Source organism: Desmodus rotundus, chromosome 3, assembly GCF_022682495.2.
Source record: "Desmodus rotundus isolate HL8 chromosome 3, HLdesRot8A.1, whole genome shotgun sequence".
In the NCBI taxonomy this organism is placed as follows: Eukaryota; Metazoa; Chordata; class Mammalia; order Chiroptera; family Phyllostomidae; genus Desmodus; species Desmodus rotundus.
In genome coordinates, this window is record NC_071389.1 from 2957868 (window position 1) to 2979336 (window position 21469).

The 21469-nt window shown below is 62.9% G+C and overlaps 1 protein-coding gene across 8 annotated transcripts in view; it reads left to right on the plus strand.

Moving 5' to 3' along the window:
* Positions 1-21469, plus strand: part of ESPN (espin) — a 30406-nt gene that overhangs the window by 6400 nt on the left and 2537 nt on the right. The window contains exons 3-13 of one of the 8 annotated variants that reach the window (XM_053920981.1): positions 6635-6821; positions 6943-7125; positions 7282-7413; positions 9908-10109; positions 10817-10903; positions 11072-11343; positions 13835-13996; positions 14087-14285; positions 16695-16840; positions 16918-17181; positions 18860-21427. In XM_053920981.1, coding sequence (XP_053776956.1) covers positions 6635-6821; positions 6943-7125; positions 7282-7413; positions 9908-10109; positions 10817-10903; positions 11072-11343; positions 13835-13996; positions 14087-14285; positions 16695-16840; positions 16918-17181; positions 18860-20662 — 3637 coding nt within the window. In that variant the 3' untranslated portion in view covers positions 20663-21427. The other 7 variants (XM_071220829.1, XM_053920982.1, XM_053920986.1 and 4 more) reach the window with 7 other exon arrangements.

Genomic DNA, 21469 nt, shown 5'->3' on the forward strand with positions numbered 1-21469 from the left:
GCCAGGACCCCTGGCCTGAATATCAAGGCTGGGGGCGGCGGGGACGGGGTTTGGGCTCTGGGCACTTCCCCGCTGGAGCTCGCCCCACCAGTCAGAGCCAGCTGGAGGACCAGCCTGCCCAAAGATCTGTATCGACTCCAGCTCCCTGCAAATGTCTTCTGTGCCCAAGACCTCCCCGGCCCAGGACAGAGATCAGACAGTGCCCTGGCCAGGAGTCAGGGCAAACTCGGAACAGCTCCTACCTTCTGAGTGCCCCCTAGGAGCCTGGCCCCGAGCAGTAGTGTGAGTCTTGCAGCTACCAGAGGCAGGAACTCTATAATCAGCCCATTTTACAGATCAACTCATTCAACTAACATGCTAGGCAATATTCTAAGTGCCAGGACACATCGGTGAACCACACAAATGTCCCTGCCTCGTGGAACTGACAGATACAGGCAGGGTGTCTCAAAGAGGCCAGCCAACCTGCTGAGGTCCCACAGATTCCCTGTGGGTCTCACCGCACCCCTCTCTGGGTCTGTCTCCCATTCCCATCATGTCCTGATCTCTCAGGGCCTTTCAAGTTTGCTGGGACCCCTTTTCCCTTCTTGGTGAAAGGCTTCATGGGGCCTGGCTGCTTCCATAGCCCAGTGGGAGGGGTTCAGACAGCCCCCCACCCTGAGCAGGAAGCTGAGTGGCTCACCCCTTAGGGCAGCTCCCCTTAGAAGGTTGGAGGCTCTGCCCACCCAGCTTGGCCCCTTCCCTGCTGAGCATCTGCTTCCATCTCAGCGGTGGGGGCTCAGTTATGCTCAGTTACCACCCCCAGGTCTACCTGGGCATTGACTGAGGTCACATGGGCAGCAGGGCCTGGGGAAGAGCCTGAGCTGGCATGTCTACACTGGGGACCCTGACCCGGGGGGAGGCTCTGAGAAAGGGGGGACCTGGTGGAGTCAGGAGAAGCTCCTCTCAGGGGGAAGAGCCGTGACCTCCAGCAGCAACTCCTGGTCCACACCTGACTCCTGGTCAGGACACATGGGCCCTGATAGTTCTCCCTGCCCCAGTCCTCGCTCGCTTCCTGTCCGCCCAGGTCACCTTTGTGGATCAGCCATAGGCCGCCCTCCATGGGCAGGGAAGCACCTTCCTTACAATGGCTCAGAGGCCCTCCCCACTCTGGTCCGCCCCTTGGCCTCCACTGCTCCCCCATCATTGCCTACTCTGCCTCTCCAGGCCGGCACCCTCAGGCCTGCACACTGGCTGTCCCCTGCACTGGGTCCTCTTCCCCACAGAACCCTCCCTCTATCAAGTTTAAGCTTCTGTTCCACCCCCTCTCCATACCGCCCGCCCCAGCTTTTTCAGGTTGTAGCTCGCCCCACAACACACACTCCCCGTCTTCCCGCCTCATCTCCCCTGGACCCTCACACTGCCTGGCATTACCTTCCACGCACGTCTGTGCACCTCTGCCCTCTCTCTTGCCGACTAAGGAGAGCAAACCCCGCCGTCCCCATCCTCTGTGACCAGGGCCCGATTCTAGTACCTTTTTGTCAAATGAATGCGGGGTCCGGCCCTGCCTGCAGCTCGCTGCACATGACCTCACACAGAACTCCCTCCTGGGCCTCCCTGGGCCCCTCTGGCAAATGCAGCTAACCTGCTCTAGCAGCCCCGCCAAGTGTGCAGAGGCGTCAGAGCCCCTGGCTTGGCCGCCCACCTCCCTCCCATGTGCACTCACTCAACAAGCAGCAACTGAGCGCGTGCCGAGAGCCCAGCCCCCTCAGCACCAGAGACGTAGCGTGGCCTCGTGGCCTCACAGTGCTGACTTGCAGGGGACGAACAAGGAGACAGATCAGGGACACAGATCGGGGACACGTGCTGCATTCAGAGAAGTTCTGGCCTATTCGCTCGCGTGTGGCGCTTTGCGGTCCAGCAGCCCCTGTGAAACCGAGCTCTGAGGGGCCCACCTTCACGGCTGCCTTCGCTGCTCTGCGCCTCCTGGCACGTGGCCGGGCAGCCTCATGCCAGCAGTGATGTGTCCCTAGAATTAATGAAACAGGTGCACCAAACGATTCAAGGGTGACAGGTGCTATCACCTGAAGAGGGGGCCCTCAGTAGGAAGTGACGGGCGCATTCTTTAGATGGAGGGTTACAGAAAGCCTCTCTGAGGAAGTGAGAGCTAAGCTGATATCCGAACAAGAAAAGGGGCCGACTGTGCAAAGAGCCAGCGTGGCGGCCTGGCAGCAAGAACTGGTGTTGGTGAGGCCTGAGGGGGCTTAGGCTTGGACGCGCCAAGCACCACAGGAAGCCCGGAAGCCTGGCAGAGTTGCAGGGAAGTGTAGGCTTCATGAGATATTCCAGACTTGCTGATGAATTGGGTGTAAAGCTGACTGTTCTAGAACCTTCCTCAATCAGGCTGCATTTCTTCCCTAATATGGGATCTTTTCAAATAAGCCAGGAGGTGTGACTGGAGGACAAGAGAGGGGGACCCCCAAAGGCCGCGGGGCCCTCTGTCCAGATCAGCCTTACTGCACAATGGGTTCTCGTCCTCTCTGCCCGCCCACCCTCGGGGCAGGAATGACGGGGCCCCGAAAATGCTGTTGGACCTGGGTCACGTCCATGGGCGGATCACGCCCTGTTCCTGTGGCAACAGGAACAATAAGCTGGCGCTGATCCCAGACAGACTTCCAGCAGACCCTCCCAAGCGCTCCCTGCTCCTTCTGTGCCGCCAGAGGGAGGCTTGCTGAGTGGTTACAGTGTGTTCTTGTCATCTTTTTTTCCCCGAGGGGAAGAAAATAATCATATCTGCGATCACTCCTAGGGAACCTCAGCCATGTAGGGACAGTGAGGGGAGTGGAGGGGAGGGCTTGAGGGAGAACTGGAGAGGGCGACCCGAGGCATGCAAAGGTCAAGAGGCCTGGTCAATGCATAGATGGACGAGTGGGCAGAGGTGGGGGGAGGGTGCAGGCTCCAGGTCCAAGCTGGGGAGATATGGGCATCGGGTCCAGGTGGCCTTTGACCCTGGGAAGTAGATGACCTCACCTGTGGGAGAGTACACTAAGAAAGGAGGCCCTGGGGCACCCCAACATTTGGATATCAGAGGGGCAGGGGCTGATGTCCAGCACAGGCCGGTGAGTCCCTCCCAGGAAGCCAGGAGGAGCAGGTGTTCCAAGGGGGCGGGGCACCTGTTAGGGAGTGGCCAGGCCAGATGAGGATGTGCAAATTTCATCCTATCAAGGTTGGTATTGTGGCTGGGTGGGGGAGGGTGGAGGCGGGCAGAGGAGGGTGTGACAGCGGCACCCCTTCCTCAGAGGAAACATGCAGCTTTGCAAAGCTCCCTCTTCCGTTCTGCACAAGAGGCATGGAGAGGCCCGACAATTGTTGTGCCCATTTACCATATGTGGAAACTGAGGCTCGGCAGGGCGAAGAACTCACGGGGGCCCCATGCAGTGACATGCAGAGTCCCGGGGATGAGCAGAGGCCAGGGCAAGGCATAGGGGCTGGGTGGAGCAGACTGCTTCCCCCTACGCTGTCACCATGGCCGGAGCTTGATGGGCTGGGCCGGGGTGGGGCCCACAGGTCCCCTGACCCCTGCCCCTCTCCAGTAGGCAGTGACTCCTGCTTGGCAAGGCCTGGCCACCCAGGCCAGCAGTGCCCCTCTGCACAGAGGCACAGGGAGGAGGGACCCTAAAAGGCAACCTGGTACCAGGCAGTTGCTGAGGGTTCTCTGGGTGTGTCGCATGATGGAACATTGTCTCCACTTCCCGAATGGCATGGAGAGGCCAAAGAAACAAGGGGCAAGATCTTGGCGCAGCTCAAAGAAGCTCAGCCAGGTCCTTCCTACACCCAGGTCCTCCTGTGCCTCTCTCTCCCTGAGTGATCTTAGCTGTCTGTGCCTCAGTTTCCCCATATGCAAAAGGAAACCAAGGGTCATAAGGTCATTTTACAAGGACAAGATGAGCGCATATGAATCACGCCCATCACAAGGCCTGGAGCAGAGAAATCGTTCGACAGATGGCACCTGCTGCCACTACTACCAATTACTATTGCTGCTACTACTACTGCTACTATCAATTCATCCCTCCCTCTGATTCATTAGTGTGTTTCCTTCTGTCCATCCATGTTGTTATAACACGAAGGCACCCATCCCCCTGGCCCCTAGCTGAGGTAACAAGGACCCCGTTGCCCATCCTGGCCCAGCAGCAGACCTGCCCCGTGTCCTGGGGTCTCCCAGGCTGGAGCTGTGACTCCCAAATGGGGCTCGTGAGTACCGAGGCTGAAACACTAACAGCAAAACGGTCCAGGGCTCGAACAGCTCTGGAGCACTTCCTCTGTACCAGGGGCCCCAGCTGAGGGGGCAGCCTGCGGACAGGCAGGAGGCGGCGGGCACAGCAACCCCCTCCTGCCTGGGCCCTGCTGCCTGCCAGCTTCTCATACCTTCTCAGACCTTCTCAGGCTGCCGGGCACCCCTGGGTCATGGATACCTGCCAAGCACGGACTGCTGGGAGGGGGGCAGGGCTCCCAGCAGACCTGGTGCCCCGACCTGGTTTTGTTGCCCCAGGCATCCCCAGAGAGAGTCCAGTGGGCCCTGGGCGATGGCCCCTCCAGCCTTCGATCCCCAGGCCCCAGCACTCCCTGTGCCTTGGTTACGGGGTGAATAATTCAGGCCACTGAGTGTCGGTCATGAAATATTAAACGGCCACCAGCATGTGTGTGTGGGGGCGAGGCTGGCACCGGGGCGTGGAGGCCGGTGGCCCTGCTCCAACTTGTTCCTGAGGCGAGGTGTGCACGTGTGTCTCTGTCCGCCGTGCGCACTGTGTCAGCAACACCAGCCGGTGGACACCACTCTATGCCTGACACTGGTGGGGTCACGGGGGGGCAGCCAGGCATGGCCCCTGCTCCTCCCAAATGTGTGAAGCACTGGGCTCAGCGTCAACCCAGCCAATGGCAGCTCCATGTCTGCAGAGGGCAGCCTGGGTCAGGAGGAAGTGGAGGGTAGGGACTGGCTGCTTGGTGGGCACTGCTGGGGGTCAAGGAAGTGGACAGAGGCCAGGGTTTGAGGGGCAGGGAGAAGTCAGCTGGGAGGTTGGTGGGAGGGGATTGAGAGGGAGGGGTCACGTCATGTTGGGGGTGATGAGAGGGTGAGTGAGTGGGCAGATGGGAGAGTAGTGAGTAGCCTGGTGCCTGTGTTAGTGGCTGGCAATTGGAAGAAGGAGGGAGGGTGGGTGTGGAAGGATGGGTGGAGCATGTGATTGATGAAGTGAGGGGGTAGATGGGTGAAGTCCCAGGAAGAATTGCGCTACCTGGGGCGCAGAGGCTGATCCAGCACAGTGGGACCCAGCCCCTACCCCGAGTTTAGAATCACCTGGGAGGTTGATGGGCAACGACTGAGTCTGGGCCTAGATTGTGGCTCCACCTAGTGCCAGGATCTGGTAACTGCACCCTGGGCGGTGCTACGCACTTGGAAGTCACAGCAACTGAGGCACAGCCAGTGGTGGGGTCAGCTTCCCTGGCCCCCAGCAGCACTTCCTCTCAAGGGGCCGGTCCCCTGTTCCCCAGTTAGGACCCTCCTGTGGGAGCTGGGGAACAGGAATGAGGGATGTGACAGGTGCAAGCTAGGCCCCAGGGAAGCCCCAAGGAGCGAAGCAATGGAATGCCCTCTCTTCGCTCCCTGTGTGCCTACTGTGTGCCAGGCACTGCATCACACAAGCAAATGTGCACTCGCATGCCACTTACCAGCTGTGTGACCTTAGGCATGTCACAGCCTTGGAGCATCCACTGCCCCTTTGCAAAAGGAACCTAAGCTGGGGCTCGCGATGGGAACCTGCCCGTTCATATCATAACGCAGCACTCACCCAGCCAGCGCCCAGCGAGTGGCGGCCCTCTGTGGGGTTGTGGGTTAGCAGCACCCAGGATACCTGGCTGAACTGTGATTTCAGATGCACAACACATCGTGTTTCAGTGTAAGTGTACCTTACGCAGTACTTGGGATACACTTACATTTTAGAAATGATTAGTTGTTTATGTGGTGTTCACACTTAAGTGGGCATTCTGTGTTTTATTTGGCAACCTCACCACTCTGCCCTCTGGGGACTCAAAGTTCTACAGGAGGCAGGGGCCAAAACCACTTATGTTCAGCCAGGCCTAACAGGTGGTCCCTGGAGTGGGCCCAGGGCAGTGTGGGGTGCACAGGTAAGGAAGGCCTGCTCTGCCCTGGGGGACCTGGGTAAGCCTCGCGGAGGAGGGGTCTGTACTGAGTGTTAAAGAGGGAGGAGGGAAGAGCATTCTGGGGGGGAGGGAGGCATGATCCAAGGCAGAGAGAGCAGACAGCAGGTATGGGTCAGTGTGGCTGAAAAGGTAGGGGAGGCAGGGTCACCATGTCCTTGTAGACCTTGGCAGAACGGTGAGCTATTTAGTGAGAGTGGAGACAAGCCCAGTCAGATGTGCATTACAGAAAGCAGGCTGCTGGGGGCAAGCCAGGGGGACCCCCTGCAGGAGGCTGGCACAGGCCTAAGTCCAGAAGGAGTCAGGGACAACGGGTCCTAGGGACTAAGCCCTCTCCGTCCCACCGTGCCAGCCCTCCAGAACTCCCCGGAAGGGGGCGAGGGTCCCAAGAAGGCTTTGGAGAGGGCGGGTGCTGAGAGCCTCTGGGGGTACTTCCCGTTCGCAGGGGAGCGAATGCCCAAATCAAGAACGGTGCCACGCCCTTGTACCTGGCGTGCCAGGAGGGCCACCTGGAGGTGACGCAGTACCTGGTGCAGGAGTGCGGCGCGGACCCGCACCTGAGCGCCCACGACGGCATGACTCCGCTACATGCTGCAGCACAGATGGGTCACAGTTCGATCATCGTGTGGCTGGTAAGCTCGGGGACAGAATGGGGCGGAGCCCGGGAGGAGGCGGGGCCTGCATTGGGACGGGGCCGGGCCAGGAGGGCCGGTGCCCAGCCCAGCCCCTCTTTCCCCGCCCCCTCCCACCCAGGTGACCTGCACCGACGTGAGCTTGTCGGAGCAGGACCAGGACGGCGCCACGGCCATGCACTTTGCAGCGAGCCGCGGCCACGCCAAAGTGCTCAGCTGGCTCCTACTGCACGGCGGCGAGATCTCCGCCGACCTGTGGGGCGGGACCCCACTGCACGACGCCGCCGAGAACGGGGAGCTGGAGGTGACGGCGAAGCCGGGGCGGGGCGGGGCCGGGAGGGGAGGGTCTTGGGCAGGAGGAGGGCGGGCGCACTCTTCCCGCGCCGGGTTCTCAGCACAGCGCTACCCAGGCACGGGGGCCCGGGTCAGCGGCGGGGGTCCTCACCGCGTGGCCCTGCAGTGCTGCCAGATCCTGGTAGTGAACGGCGCGGAGCTGGACGTCCGCGACCGCGATGGATACACGGCCGCCGACCTCTCAGATTACAATGGTCACAGCCACTGCACCCGCTACCTGCGCACAGTGGAGAACCTGGTATGACCTGGACGCTGCTCCCCGTTATCTCCTCCCGGGCCCCACCCTCCCTTTCCCCCAGAGGTAGGTTTGGTTACCCCTTCTGCCACCAAGGAAGCTGAGGTGCAGCTACGTGATGACACAAAGAGTAAGGGCCCTAGGCCATTACTCCATGTGACTTCTAAGCCCAGACCACTGACCACTGAGGAGTGGGGGGTGGAGGCACAAAGTTCAAGAGAGGGAGGACCAGGGTCATGCTGATGAGCAGGAAGGCTGGGAGAAATCACAAGACACACGCCCACAGGAACGGACGGGGGTTCAGCTGACCACAGCCCACATGTACAGTTCAATTACCTCTTGCCACCGCCCTCTGAGGTAGGTAGGGTTAGTGTCCCCATCTCAAGGTAAACGGAGACTCAGGAGACCCAAGGCCCACAGCTAGAAAGTGGTGGAGCCCAGTGGCCTGGCCTGGGGCCACCTCTCTCAACCACTACCCCATCTGTTCACTTACAGTGAATTATTTCATAGCGAGAAACCCGTGTTATTTTAATTATTTTATTATGGTTACACAGCTGTGAAGTAACCCACTGGGACTTGAGCTCAGGTGTGGGTGGCTTCAATCCAGGGTTCTGTGTTATCGGGTGCGATGCCCGCTCTGGGACAAGAGGGAAGAAAGAGGGCTGGCCTCACTGGTGCCACCAGAAGGACACTGACCAGCTCTGAGGGGCAGCCTGGTCACGAGAGGGGCTGCAGGATGAGGCCTGGAGAGGAGCAGGCAGGGGCCCCTTGCCCCGGGTACTGTCTGCCCTGTGTGGGAGCACATGGGGCGCTCTGGCTCTGGGTGCTCCAGAGCACAGCAAGGCCCCAGGGTCCGAGAGTGCACTGGACCTGAGGGTGAATTTCCTGCAGACGGGGCCTCCCAGGGAGAGTGGTGGGTCAGCATAGAGTGAGTGAGCTCCCTGTCACCAGGGTGTGCGAGCAGGGGCAAACAGTGGGGGGCCTTTCCGCACTAGAGGTGAATTTCTTCCATCTGGGAGAGTCTGAGATTCTGTTGCAGGGGCCGGGTTGGCACAGAGCCCCCGTCCCCTCCCGACAGCAGCTGCTGGCACCCCGCAGCATGCACCACTCCCTGAAATCTGACTCCGTGCGCACCCTGCCTCTTGCTTTAGGGTGTAATCTCAGTTAATCTTCACAGTAAATTAATACGAATAGTGGCTACATGTGGTAAAATCATTTTTACAGCCTAACAGGGCAGGCAGTAGTGTTATCCCATTACAGTAAGGAACTCAGCTACAGAAAAGTTGCTTGCCCAAGGTCAGGTAGCTAGTAAGTGGGGGAAGGGAAGATTTGAAGTCAGCATCCCAGGCTGCAGAGCCCCGCCCCTAACCTCTGTTTGCCTTGGGGTCAGGCCGGGTACCCATGGTGCCCACGGCTGAGGGCCAAGGAAAGGGCATCGTCGGCTGCCCCTCTCCCATCTCAGCTGCTGTGGGTCCCCTTGGGTCCCCTTGGCTGGACCCCCGAAGTGTGTGAGGTGTAGGGGTGCTGGCCCCCTCACCCAGGCGGACCTGGTGGCGACAGCGACAGATCCAGCCACAGAGGATGCTGGCCCAGAAAAAGCAAACAGTCCCGCAGAGCCCCTAATTACAGGCCAATGAGCGTGGCCGCTGAGCCGTTACCTGGTGCCAGGCCTGCCTCCCGCTCCCGGGGGGCCTGTGACACTTCTCAGGCAGGGAGGGGGCGCGGGGCAGGGAGAAGCAGGCCTGGGCAGGAGCAGCGAGCAAGCAGGCTTGCCGGCAGCAGGGCCAGCATGGGCAACGTAAGCAGGGTCCCCACCCCAGCCCGCTCCCATGCCAGGGGGGTCAGGCCTGTGGGCAGGGGCACTGGCAATGGCGGGGGATGGCTGGCTTGGAAGCCTCAGCTCCGACACCCACCTAGCTCAGCAGGGCACCCCAAGCCCTACTGTTTTCCCAAGGGCCCCATCGGGAGACAGGGACTGGGCTGCTGTTAGGATATGCCTAGTCAGGCCAGGAGAGACAGGGGTCGCTGGCCAGGTAATGAATCAGTCCTTCCTGCAAGTTGTGGGGGCCGTGTGCCCCTCCCCTGCACCCAGCTGCAATCAGCATTCTCACCAGCTGAAGAGCCTGAGCTCCCCCACCCAAACATGCACTGGAGCCCAGGCCCTGTGCCCAGCAATGTGCCCAGCCTGCTGCCACAGGCTTCCCACCTTGGGGTCCAGCCCAGGGCCTCCTCTTCTGTGTGTCTCTCCACCCTCCTGAGCAGGGAGGGGCCAGGAGAAGGATTTTCCTAGGAACCCACAGTCCTGCTGCTGGGGGACTGGGCTTGACTCTTAGCCTAGGAAGAGCCTCAAAGACCCACTTATGATGGGGAAGAAGCCCAGAAAAGGCAGTGGCTTAGCCAAGGTCACACAGCGAGGCATGCCTGAGCAGGACCCTGGCCCACAGCAGGCTGGTCTTCAGGGCTGGTTGTCCTCATGGCCTCCCCTCCTTCTGTGCAGAGCGTGGAGCACCGCGTGCTGTCCAGGGATCCATCCGCCGAGCTGGAGACCAAGCAGCCTGACTCGGGCATGTCCTCACCCAACACCACCATGTCAGTCCAGCCACTGAACTTCGACCTCAGCTCGCCCACCAGCACCCTCTCCAACTATGACTCCTGCTCCTCCAGCCAGTCCAGTGTCAAGGGCCGGTGCCCGCCACGCGGTGAGTGGGCTGGGGGGAAGAGGGAGGAGGGAGAGCAGGCTGGAGCCAGACCCCTGGGCACTGAGGGCCAGCCCCGCCGGGTCTGTGCTGCCCTCAGCTGGTACTGGCAGCTGCCCAGGTCACCAGTAGAGGACCCTAGTTCTGATGAGAGGCAGATGACTGTCATGCTTGTGTGTCCCCATCACAACACACATGTACATCCACACACGCTCTCTTTCTGACAAAACCCACATGCACCCTGCACGTGACATAATGTTCTTATGCACACATGCACAAACTGTTCCCCAGACCTTGCATGCTGGAGAGTGCACACTTGTACATGTGCACACACAGCATCCAAATACAAATGCACAACTGCACATACAGAGCTGTGCAGATACATGCACACACCTGTACTACATGCAGGCACACAGCTCTCCATTCTGTACCCTCCACATGCTCACACACACACCCATGTCCACAGACTAATGCAGACACATTCACAAACAGAGAGAAGCATGTGTACTCACTCACAAACACGCACAGTGCGAAAACGCTCAAGCCGAAGCCACACACACTGACCACGCCCTGAGAATAGGTGTCTGTCCACTTGCGATGCCTGCTTCATGCCACCAGGTGGTGGCCTGTGGACACTGGGTGTGGCCATCCCTATTCCTGCCACCTGCCCTGCCAGATCTGCTCTGAAAAGCAGGCCCTCCGCCCTCCAGGTGGCTCTGCTCTGAAGGCGCACCCTGGAGCCCAAAGTCCCCCGGTGCCTCCCCTCCACACTGGAGCCTGTGGTCTCTCCCCAGCAGGTGCAGGGCTGGGGGAGGGCAGGGCCAGGATGCGGGTGGGGCCTTGCTGGGCTGCACCCCTCCATCCACCTCCTTGCTTGGCAAGTTGCTTATGGGCAGTAGAGGGTCTCGGTCCTGGGGGACAGCCTCTCTGCCAACTTGCACACCCGGCCTCCCCTTCCTCCCTAGGGCCTCCCAGCACCAGAGCTGCAGACATACAGAGCTACATGGACATGCTGAGCCCGGAGCTGAACCTGGCCCAGGGCGAGATGGAGAAAACCACCGCACCCCCACCACCACCCAGCTTCCCTCCACCGCCCCCACCCCCAGGCACCCAGCTGCCTCCTCCCCCGCCAGGATACCCAGCTCCCAAGCCCCCCGTAGGGCTGCAAGCAGCTGACATCTACATGCAGACCAAGAGCAAACTCCGCCACGTGGAGAACCAGGCCATCAGAAAGGAGGTAGTGAGCCTTCTTCACCCACCTTCCCTGCCTCTCAGCACCGGACCTGGGCTGATGGGCACAGTGGAGGCCAAGGACTGCCTGGCTCGTGGGCACAGGGTGGGGGTCCCTGGGCCAATGGCCTGCTCAAGAGTCCACATTCCTGGTCAGCCCCATGGGGGCTCAGGGCTGGGCACTGGGCACAGGGAGGTGGGTAAGACAGAGTGACTGCCCTCTGGGGAGCTGGGGGCAGGGGAGGGTTAGGAACATGTACCCAGACGGTCATGCCTTTCAAGGGGCTGGTCCTTGCCACCTCTTGCAAAGAGCGGCAGGATAGTCGTGGAGTCTGCAGAGAATGCGTCCCCAGGGTGGGAGATTCAGGCGGCATGGCTGTGCAGGGGAAGGCCAGGGTGGGGGGAGGCACGGAGGGCGCAGTGGTAGGACTTGGCAGTCTGTCAAGGCTGAGGGAGGGGTCAAGAGGAGGCTGACTTCGGGTTTGGGGCTTGCGTTCCCATGGAGGAGGAGGGGAGAGGCTGAAATGGGAGTCTGGGGGCGGAGGGGCGGAGTCCAGGACAGCAGGGCCTCTGGGATCCCACTGAGGCTCTGGAGTGGGGCGGGTGGGACAGAGGGCTGGTCCAGACAGCCCTGAGAGTCCTGGGCAGGGAGGTCCAGAGGGAGCCCTGGGGTGCTGGCCAAGGGGACAGCGAAAAGCTGTTCTGAGAGGTGGGGGGGCCACCTGAGCCCTCAGGTGGTTGAGTATGGGGTGGAGACCCCTGAGGGTCCTGTGGGGGCCCTGACCATGTAGCTCTCTCTCAAGGCCAAGGCAAGCCACTCCAGGGCCAAGCGAAGTAATCAATTCCCACAGGTGACCCAGGTCACAAGGCCACTGGGCAGGGGAGGGGAAGGGAGGGACAGAGCCTCCAGAGTGACTCTACCCACCCCCTTTCGCCCCACCTGTGACCAAGCTCTCAGCTGGGTTCCCCTTTCATCTCCAGAAGGTGGGGGCCCAGAAGAGGCCTGCAGGGGCAGAGAACTTTCCTGACTGGGCTTGTGAGCCCTGCCCAAAGCCACAGGACAGGTGGCCCACCCAGGCCTCCTCCCTTCCCCGGAGCCAGGGCAGCAGGACACCGGGTTGCCGTCCCCCTCCCTGTGTGCGTGCTGGGCCGCAGGCTCCCGGCAGCTCCACAAAGGGCCCTTTGTGTGCCCGCAGCGCCCCCAGCCCCCTGGCCTGGTAGCCTGACCGCAGCCAGAGCAGGGTCGTGGCGTGCGCGCCTCGGGGCTGCAGGGGGCGCCGAGGGGGCGGGCTGGCCCAGAAAACAAATCCTGCGGTGTCCCGTTTCCTGCAACGTGAGCCGGGTCGGGTGGGGCGTGGAGGGTCTGGGGCCACGGCAGGGACGAATGGGCTGGCAGGTGGGGCAGGGGACGGCCCCCGCCCGTGGACTCGGCCTTTGGCCCCGCTGCCTCCTGTCCTCTCTGAGCAGGGCTTAACGGGGGGCAGCCACCACAGGGCGGGCGCATAGCTGTCACCCGAGCCGCCTTGCCGCCCCTGAAACCCGAGGCTTGGGCAAGGGTGTCGGTGTCGCTTACGCGGATGGCGATGGTTTCCAGATGCGGCCAGGGAAGGGCGGGGGCGTGACCCAGGACCCAGGGGGGCCAAATGGGGGAGGGGGTTCACTGCCCGAGGTCAGGCCGGCGCTTCCGTCTTGGAGGATGGAGGGACGGAGCCGGGGAATGAAGGCCCGGTGCGCGGCAGCACCTGGCGCAGGGAGAGAGGCGCAGGGGCAGGGGCACATCTGGCGCGCCCGGCAGGCGCGGTGCGCGCGGCCGGGTATGGCGGAGCCGTTGCATCCCCCGCTGCCCAGGATTGGCGGGCCCGGGTGATGTCAGGCCGTCAGAGCTCCAGGGCGCTCAGAGGCGCGGGCGGCACGGGCTGGGCTGTAACCCGAGAGGAAGGATCAGGTAGCTCAGGTGTCGGGTCCATGCCGCCCCCGCCGCCAGGTGCACAACGGGGGCTGCAGGCATCGGCACAGGTAGGAGCGGCCCCAGCCCTGGGCTGGGCTGCTGAGGGCCCTGGGCAAGCAGGAGCCTCGCAGGACGCGGGCTGTCGAGAGGGCTCCCTCGGGGCCGCGACCTAGCGGACGGGTCGGACGGTGTGGCAGCGGGGCCTGCGGTGCGGTTGAGGCTCTAGTGCCGGCTGAGCTGGGAGCTGCCCCTTCTCGGCTCCCCCTGGCGTCTGGGCTGGGCTACCCCGCCCCTGGGCCCGCCCCTTCTAGCCTCAGTGGGGGCCCCTGCCCAGAACCCCTCCCTGTAGGGCCAGCCGAGCCTGCCCGTGCACCGAGGCCCGTGACCCTCGCCCCATCCCCGCTCCGAGGACAGCAGGTGTCTAGGAGCACTGCCGGTGGCTCCCCTCGACAGCCGCTGGCCGTGGGCCACCGGGACGGTGAAGAGCCGGGGGTGGGGCGGCGTGGGAGGGACGAGGGCCCGAAGCCCACTCCCCACCGTCTTTCCGCAGCCAAGCTCCCGCGACGGCCACGACGGGCTGCGCAGGCAGGACTCGGGCCGCAAGCCCCGCGCCTTCAGCAAGCAGCCCAGCACGGGGGACTACTACCGCCAGCTGGGTCGGTGTCCCCGGGAGCCGCCGGCCGCTCGCCCGGGCATGGCGCACAGCGAGGAGGTGCGTGCCCGCCAGCCCGCACCCGCCGGCCGCCTGGGACCCGGCCGGGCGACCAGCTTCTCACTCGCTGGCCCCTCCGCTCCCCCGCAGGCGGCGCTGCTCCCCGGGAATCACGTGCACAACGGCTGCGCCGCGGACCCCAAGGCGTCCAGGGAGCTGCCGCCGCCGCCACCACCACCCCCGCCGCCCCTGCCGGAGGGCCTGAGCTCGCCGCCGCCCGCTCCGCCGCTGCCCCTCGAGGGCGCCGGCCCTGGCTGCGGGCAGCGTCGTTCTTCCTCTTCCACTGGCAGTGAGTAGGGGCGCACTGGGCAGGGGCGGGGGGCAGTGGCTCTAGCCCCGAAAGGGGAGGGAAACCTAGACAATGCCCCTCCCCAGTGCCACAGCCCCCGTGCTCCCTGCAGTCCCTCCCCAGGGAGGACTTGACCCTAAAGTAAGGCCCCGGCCAGAGCAGGACAGGGCTGTGTGACCTGGGGCATGTCCCCTTCCTGCTCTGCGCCTGCCTCCAGTCTAGTGGGGCAGGCCTCCAAGGTCTGCAGGCAGCTGTCTCTGATGATGAGCGAGGGCTCGAGGGAACCTCTGAGAAGGAGAACCAGCTTCCAGGAGGCAGGGCTGCTGGCCAACCTCCTCCCTGCCCCTCCTCAGTCCCGAGCCTCTCCGCACTTCCTTCCCTGTCCTTCCAAGCTGGGGACAGCCCTGAGCCCTTCTCTGATGCACCAGGGCCTCTTCCCAGCTACATCTTCCCCAGGCCAGCTAGGGCCTGCTATGGGGACAAGGCCAGCGACCCATCATGCCAGTCCCTCCTGGGGACTCTCCTGGGAATCATCTTTTGAGAGTTAGACTGGCGACCATGACCCCCAAGCTGCTTTAATATGTAATATGGGCGGTCTCCTGCACACCCAGGCTTCTGGAGGGCCCTGGAGGTAGTCCCACCCCAGTCTGGCAGGGGGTACCCTTCTCACCCAGCCACTCAGTGCAGGGACCATGCTTAGTGGCACCATCCAAAGCTTCATCTTCCAGACTAGGGGTGTGAGGGCACCGTAGGGCCCAGGGGAGGGCCAGCTTGTGCTCCCTAGGGATCCTAGGGAGCCCCAGCCTCTGCAGACCAGAGCCCGTGACAGCACGTCTGCCACCAGCTGAGCCTCCAGAATGGCCCCTGGCTCTAGGCTCAGCTTCTCCCTTCTGCAGCCTGGAGCTAGGGACAGAAGGAAAATAGACTCTGGGCTTGTCCAGACACCTCTTCTCAGCAGAGCCTGGACTGGGTGCCCTACCTCAACCCACTGCTGAGATGGAGGCTCCCACTAGGAAAACCAGGGCCATGGCAGCCCCGTCCAGCCCTCGGGGCACCAGCTGGGCTGGGGCCTGAGCAGACCGTCCCTGTGGAACCCCAGAGCAGCCTGAGCCAGGGTCGATGGGTCCCGTTCCCCCTCCTCTGCACATCCCCCTCCCTCCTCCTGTCCTCCTTGGCCCTCTCTCACTGCCCCAGCTCTCCTAGCCTCCACCCGAGGCCCTCCCTCTCCTAACTCCCCTGTCACTTCTCTCCTCTCCGTCCCTAGAAGTGAGAGTCCTGAGGCACAGGAAGAGTGAGTAGCTGCGTGCGCGGCTCCTGGCTGAAGCGCAAGGGTGGGGGACAAAGCGCGCTCAGGAAAGGGAACAGCGAGGCCGAGCGGGCGAGGGACTTGAGGAAAAGGCAGGGCCAGGGGCGGGTGCCTGGCGAGTGGTCCGCAGTGCCAGTCCAGACCTCTGCCCCACACCCGCCCTCTTACCCCACCCCACACCCACGCGTGTGAATTCTTGGCCTGGCTGATGTTGCTTGCCGGCTGCCTTCCCCTTTTCCTCCTCCCGCCACTGTGTGCTGGTGTCCCCATCCCAGGGGACCCAGGAGCTGCTGGCCAGTCCCCTCACCCAGCCCTGACCATCCTCGGGCTCTACAGACAGCCATCCCCAAACCCCAGTCACCTCTGCCAGCCTAGCTGATAAATGCAAACTCCCCTGTGGACATTTGCATGCTGCCTTCCTAGTCCTTCTTCCAGGGAGCCCCCACTGCATATCCTTAGTAAGGGCTCCACTTTCCTGGGTCTCTCCCAGCTGAGCAGCGCTTTGCCATAAGTGTGCTCCTGGCTTGCAACTAGTGTCTGCACGCATGTCTGTCTGTGGGTTTGTAGGGGGAGGGGCTGGCTGGGTGGTGGTATCCAGGGCCCCTAGTCTGTATAGCCAGAGGCTCAGGCGACGCAGTCCAAGGGTCACTGGGCTTTGCTGATGCAGAGAGAGGGCCAGAGGGAGACTCCACCCTGCACGGCCAAGCCAGGGCACCCGGGACAAAGGTCGGGGGCTGGCCCCCGGTGGCGTATTGGAGCTGGGCAGTGAGTGAGCTGGGCGGGGGCATTCGTTAGAGTCCCCGGGACCAGCCCAAGAGCCATCATGATCTCCCAGGGGCCCCCAGGTGGGGGCCCCACGTCTCGTGAGTAGGGCTGGGAGAATGGCAGGGTTGTATGACTTCTGACTTCCAGTGGGGGTCCCAACTCTGGGGCCCCCAAGAACCGAGCCACCTGCTGGGCATGGGGTCTGGATTGCTGCCCAGGGCCGAAGGGAAGGCTCCGAGCCCATCCTGACTTGGGCAGGGGGCTGCAGAGGCTCGGGTGGGGGACGCAGGGGATGCCACCCCACCCCTTGCCAGCGCCTCCTCCCCGCCTTTACATAGGCACCAAGTCTTTCAACATGATGGCCCCAACGGGTGACAACTCAGAGCTTCTGGCTGAGATCAAGGCTGGCAAGAGTCTAAAGCCCACGCCGCAGAGCAAGGGTCTGACCACGGTGTTCTCCGGCAGTGGACAGCCAGCCTCCCAGGTAGGCGGTCCAAAAGGCGCTCCTGCCCCGGCTCCCCGGCCCCTGCCTGTGCTCAACCCAGCCGCCTCTCCCCATAGCCCGACTCACCGCTGCCACCAGCGTCACCAGCAGCATCTCGGGCCCGGAGCCCCACCCCACCGGCCATGGGGCCCCAGCCACTGCTCAACGGCAGCCTGGCACCGGCGCCGCCCTCCACTCCAGCGCCGGGTGTGCAACTCGATGTGGAAGCGCTCATCCCCACGCACGATGAGCAGGGCCGGCCCATCCCGGAGTGGAAGCGCCAGGTGATGGTCCGCAAGATGCAACTGAAGATGCAAGAGGAGGAGGAGCAGAGGCGGAAGGTGGGCGGTGCGGCGCTTCCCAGAGGGCCTGGGGGGTCTGCACCTGGGCGCACAGCCCAACCTGTGAGACCCCTTCAACCTCAGGCAACTCCCATCACCTTTGGGGAAAAGCAGGGTTGGACGACCTCCCTCTCCCGGGACTCTCCATCCCCTCCCCCACCTGCAGCCTGGGATCTTGTAAAAATGCCTGTTCTGGTTCAGGAGCTCTGGTGGGGCTGTGATTCTGCAACAAGCCCCATGTTGGTCCGGGGGCCACACTCTGAGTAGCCAAGAGGCTTTGGGGCATAGTCAGTCAGGCCTGCGCTCTGTCCCTGCATTGCCACTTCCCAGCCGCTGATAGAGTCTCACCCAGCCTCAGTTTCCTCATCTGTCAGATGGGTTGGTCATCACTGGCTGGCAGGGTGGTTTGTCACTGGTCCATTCAACAAATGTTCCCTGGGCGCCGTGTGTGCACCACATACTGTTGTAGCCTCTTGGGAATTCATGGACTATGTCAGGGGCTCCTCTTGAGGGGGCTGCAGGAGGGGGCGGAGGGGTCAACCAACAAGCAAACACAGCCCCTTAGCAGACTGATGCGTGCCCCCAAATAGCTGGGTTCTTACCAAATGGCCAGCACAGTGGTGGGGCATGCAGAGAACTGGGGCAGCCCATCATGCTAGTTGGGCTGGGGGTGGTGGTAGGGAAGGAGAAAGTGAAGTCTAAGGTAGACTTGGAAGATGAGCAAGAAGTGAATGGGGAGAGTGGGGCAAAGAGCAAGCAGGCAGGAGGGGCAGGTCTGGGAGTCAGTGGGCGTGGCTCAGTGACTGTACTATGGAAGGAAAGTGGTAGAGCTGGGGGGCGGGGGTCAGGTCAACAAAGCCCGGCCTTGAAGAAAACGGACTTTCTCCTGGAGCAGTGAGAAGCTCGCTGTGAGAGGTTAAGCTGGGAAGTGGCATCATGGGGTTTGTACGTGGGGATCGTGGAGGGTCAGGATGCACTGGGAGGGCTGTGAGGAGGTAGGGACAGCCCCCCACCCCAGGCTGGAAAAGTCTGGAACTACATGAAGATGCAGGAAAGCGAGGGGAAAATGAGACTGCAAGAAGAGCCTGGCAAGCCTAGCTCTATAAATTGTATTACTATTCCAGGGCTGAGACAGGATGTGAATAGGAGTGGAAGCCACGCCTCTTTTCAGAGTCTGTCCTTCGGGACTAGAATGCTGACATCATGGATAGTGAGGGCTTGGGCCACAGGGGAGCATTAGAAGGGGTCTTCAGTCTGGGGCGAGGAGAGGCCTCGCTGGGATGTGGCCTCAAAATCGCAGACCTTGGAGGAGGTGGGAGGGCCGCCGTGCGTCACAGCTTCAATGCCTTTTGCATGTTCTTCGGTGGTGTAATGAGCAACCAAGCCAGGCATGGAGCCCCGTCTGCCCGCCCTGCCTCTGCAACAGCGCCCAACGACCGACTGTGTCCCCGCCAGCGACCAAAGTGGACACTGCCCAGCGCCCGGAGCGGCGGCCTGGGCTGAAGCCTCGTCCCAGCGTAATCGCCCGCCGGCCAGGCGCGGCTCGTCCCAGCAAACTCAGCCCCGCGGAGCCATTACACCACCTGGGACATGCAAAGGGCGCCCCCCGGCGGCCGCCGCGGGAGCCGGGCCAGAGGGAGACCCGCCTCCCTCCCCTCTCTTGTCTTCCCCGCCTTAGCTGACATCCGCCAGCTCGTGCTGCTACCCCCGCGAGGGCTGGAGGTATTCCCGCGAATACAACGGCATTCTCGGGCCCTTCGGAGAGCTCATGACCGAGGCTGACATCCTCCGCATCGAGCAGCAAATCGAGAACCTGCAGGTGTTGCACAAGGCGCAAAAGCTGGAGGCGCGCCTGAAGCAGCTGGAGCTGGAGCTGGAGCAGCTACTTCCCATCTCGGCCGCTCTGTCGGCGCCGCGCTTCACGGTTGACCCGCGCCGCATGCACGGCCGCGCCGCTAGCCTGCCGGCCTGGTGCAGCAAGATCTCCACGTTGCTCAAAAGCATGGCCACACTGCTGGCCGCCCTGGGCGGCCGGCCCACGCACCTGGCAGATCTGCTGGCCGCCGACACGGGCCTGCCGCTGGCGCCGCTGCCCGACGCTCCCTGGCGGCCGGGCCCGCTCTGCCTGGGACGCTCACACTCGCTCAGCTGGTGCCGTGAGGCCGTGGCGCGCGAGATCCTCGAGTGCGGTGTGTCGGTGCAGCACCTCCGCGCCACCTACGAGCTGCGCTCCCAGGGCTCCGCGCCCCCGCGCAGCCCGCGCCGCAAATACTCGCTGTCTCCTGGCGCCCCGGGCCGGGAGCCCATTCTCGAAGAGGACTACATGGCAGCCGGCACCGGCGAGCCGAGCGCCGCAGCCGCCACCAACAGCCTGCCGCCCCAGGCTTACCTGGATCCGCCCGAGGTGCCAGGCCGCCAGGCGGCGCTACCTGAGCCGGAGCAGCTGGCCCGCAGGCCGCCGCTCCCCACGGAGCTGCGTGGCGTCCAGGACTACATCGACATGCGCAAGGAGCGCATCGTCTACCTCTTCTTGGAGCACTGGCGCAAGTGGACCTTCCACGGGCACGGGCGCCAAGCCCAGACGCGCCTGCGCAGACTGCTGCCCCGCGTGGTGGCCGCCGGCGCCGACCCTGTCCCTGAGGCCCTGGAGGCCGCCGAGGTCCCGCAGCCGCCGGCGGGGGACGGCCCCGACAAGCGGCTGCTGCGCCTTCTGAAGCAGCGACAGGTGGTGGGGAAGCTGCTGGGCCACTGGCGGAGCCTGCTGCGGCAGGTACCCGCGCGCCAGCCCTGCGGCCCGGGCCTGGCGCACGGCTTATACTGGCCGGAGCACTTCCTGCCGCCCCTGGACGGCGGCGCGCCCCCGCGCTACGACAGCCTCACTCTGGACCTCTTCATGCTTGGCTACTTTCAGCTGCTTGAGATGGGCCTGAGCCGCGAGGAGCGCAAATTCCGCCACCTGCTGTGCTACGAGATGTTCGACCGGCTGGGAAGCCACCCGTGGGAGCTCATTCGCGAGTTCCACCGCGTGGTGCTTGAGGAAGTGGAGGCCGGCCGGCGTGGCTGGAGCGACGGTTTTGAGGACCTCAAGCATCAGTTCTTTGGAGACAGCCCCGAGGCTAAGCTCGCTTGGGAGGAAGAGGTTAAGAAGGAGCAGGAAGAGGCCAAGAAGGAGCAGGAAAAGGAGAAAGAAGAGAAAGAGGAGGAGAGGGAGCCGGCCCGAGAGGCTGTGCCAGCTCAGACAGAGGACTGGCCAGAGGGCCATCCTGAGGCCCCGGGCCCTGCACCGCAGCCCCCGCCCCCACCCCCGCCAGCCGCACCTCCCCCGACCCCGTCTGACCCTCCTAGTTCTGAAGCCCCTGCTGAGGACTCCCTGGAGCTGTTGTCCGGGATGGGCGAGTTCAGCGATGAGGACATCTGCCGCTACATCGACCGCAGCTTCTCCTTCTGGAAGGAGAAGGAGGCAGAGCTTTTCGACATCTAAACAGCAGAATTCAGAATTTACCCTCAAGCATCTTAACTCAGGCCTGGATGCCTGGCTGATGTGGTCCGGAGGCCAGAAGTGGTCAGGAAGAACCCTGGAAGGTGGCCTTGGAAAACCCAGAATGCCCAGGACCAGGCTGCCTTGGCCTTTGAGGTCCCACCATGGCCGGGTGTGGGGAGTTGGCCGGGATAGGCCTCACTTGGCATGGGGCGAACCAGGCATCCCCTCTGGCCCCACAGCCTTGGCTGGCTCCGTGTGGAGCCAGGAGGAAGAAGCAGCCCCTCTGAGTGAGGGACTGTGTGTCCCCTTTGGGGCTGTGTGGCTCTCTTTCTCTGGATTTTTCCTGGAGTTCACAGCTACCTCTTTGGTTGAGGTCACGGGAGCCACGTGTGCAGTGTTCCGTGTGACGTGTTCTCTGTAACATGCGAGTAATAAAACTCTTTGCTCTAAGCTGCCTGTGTTGGATGCCCCCTGCCACAGTCGTGGAGTTGGTGTCTGCTCCCTTTGGGAATAGGACAGGAGTGGGCCAGGAGGTCCTTCACAGTGGAAGCGGGGCCAGCTTGAGCCTCTCAGAGCTGGCAGGGTCTGTGGGGGCCCAAGTACAGGTCTGTCCAAAGATTGTGGGTCACAGGCCTGGGGCCATCTGTCCACCTGCCTCTGTGGGGAATCTCATTCTCTGCTCTCCTCCTACGCTCAGCTCTGACTGTATAGGGGCAGAGGAGACAGGAGGCCTCCAAGGGGTTGTGGCCAGGCACCTTCGTCCATTCGCCCTCTAGAAGGGTGTTGAAAGGGCCCTTCTTGCAGCCC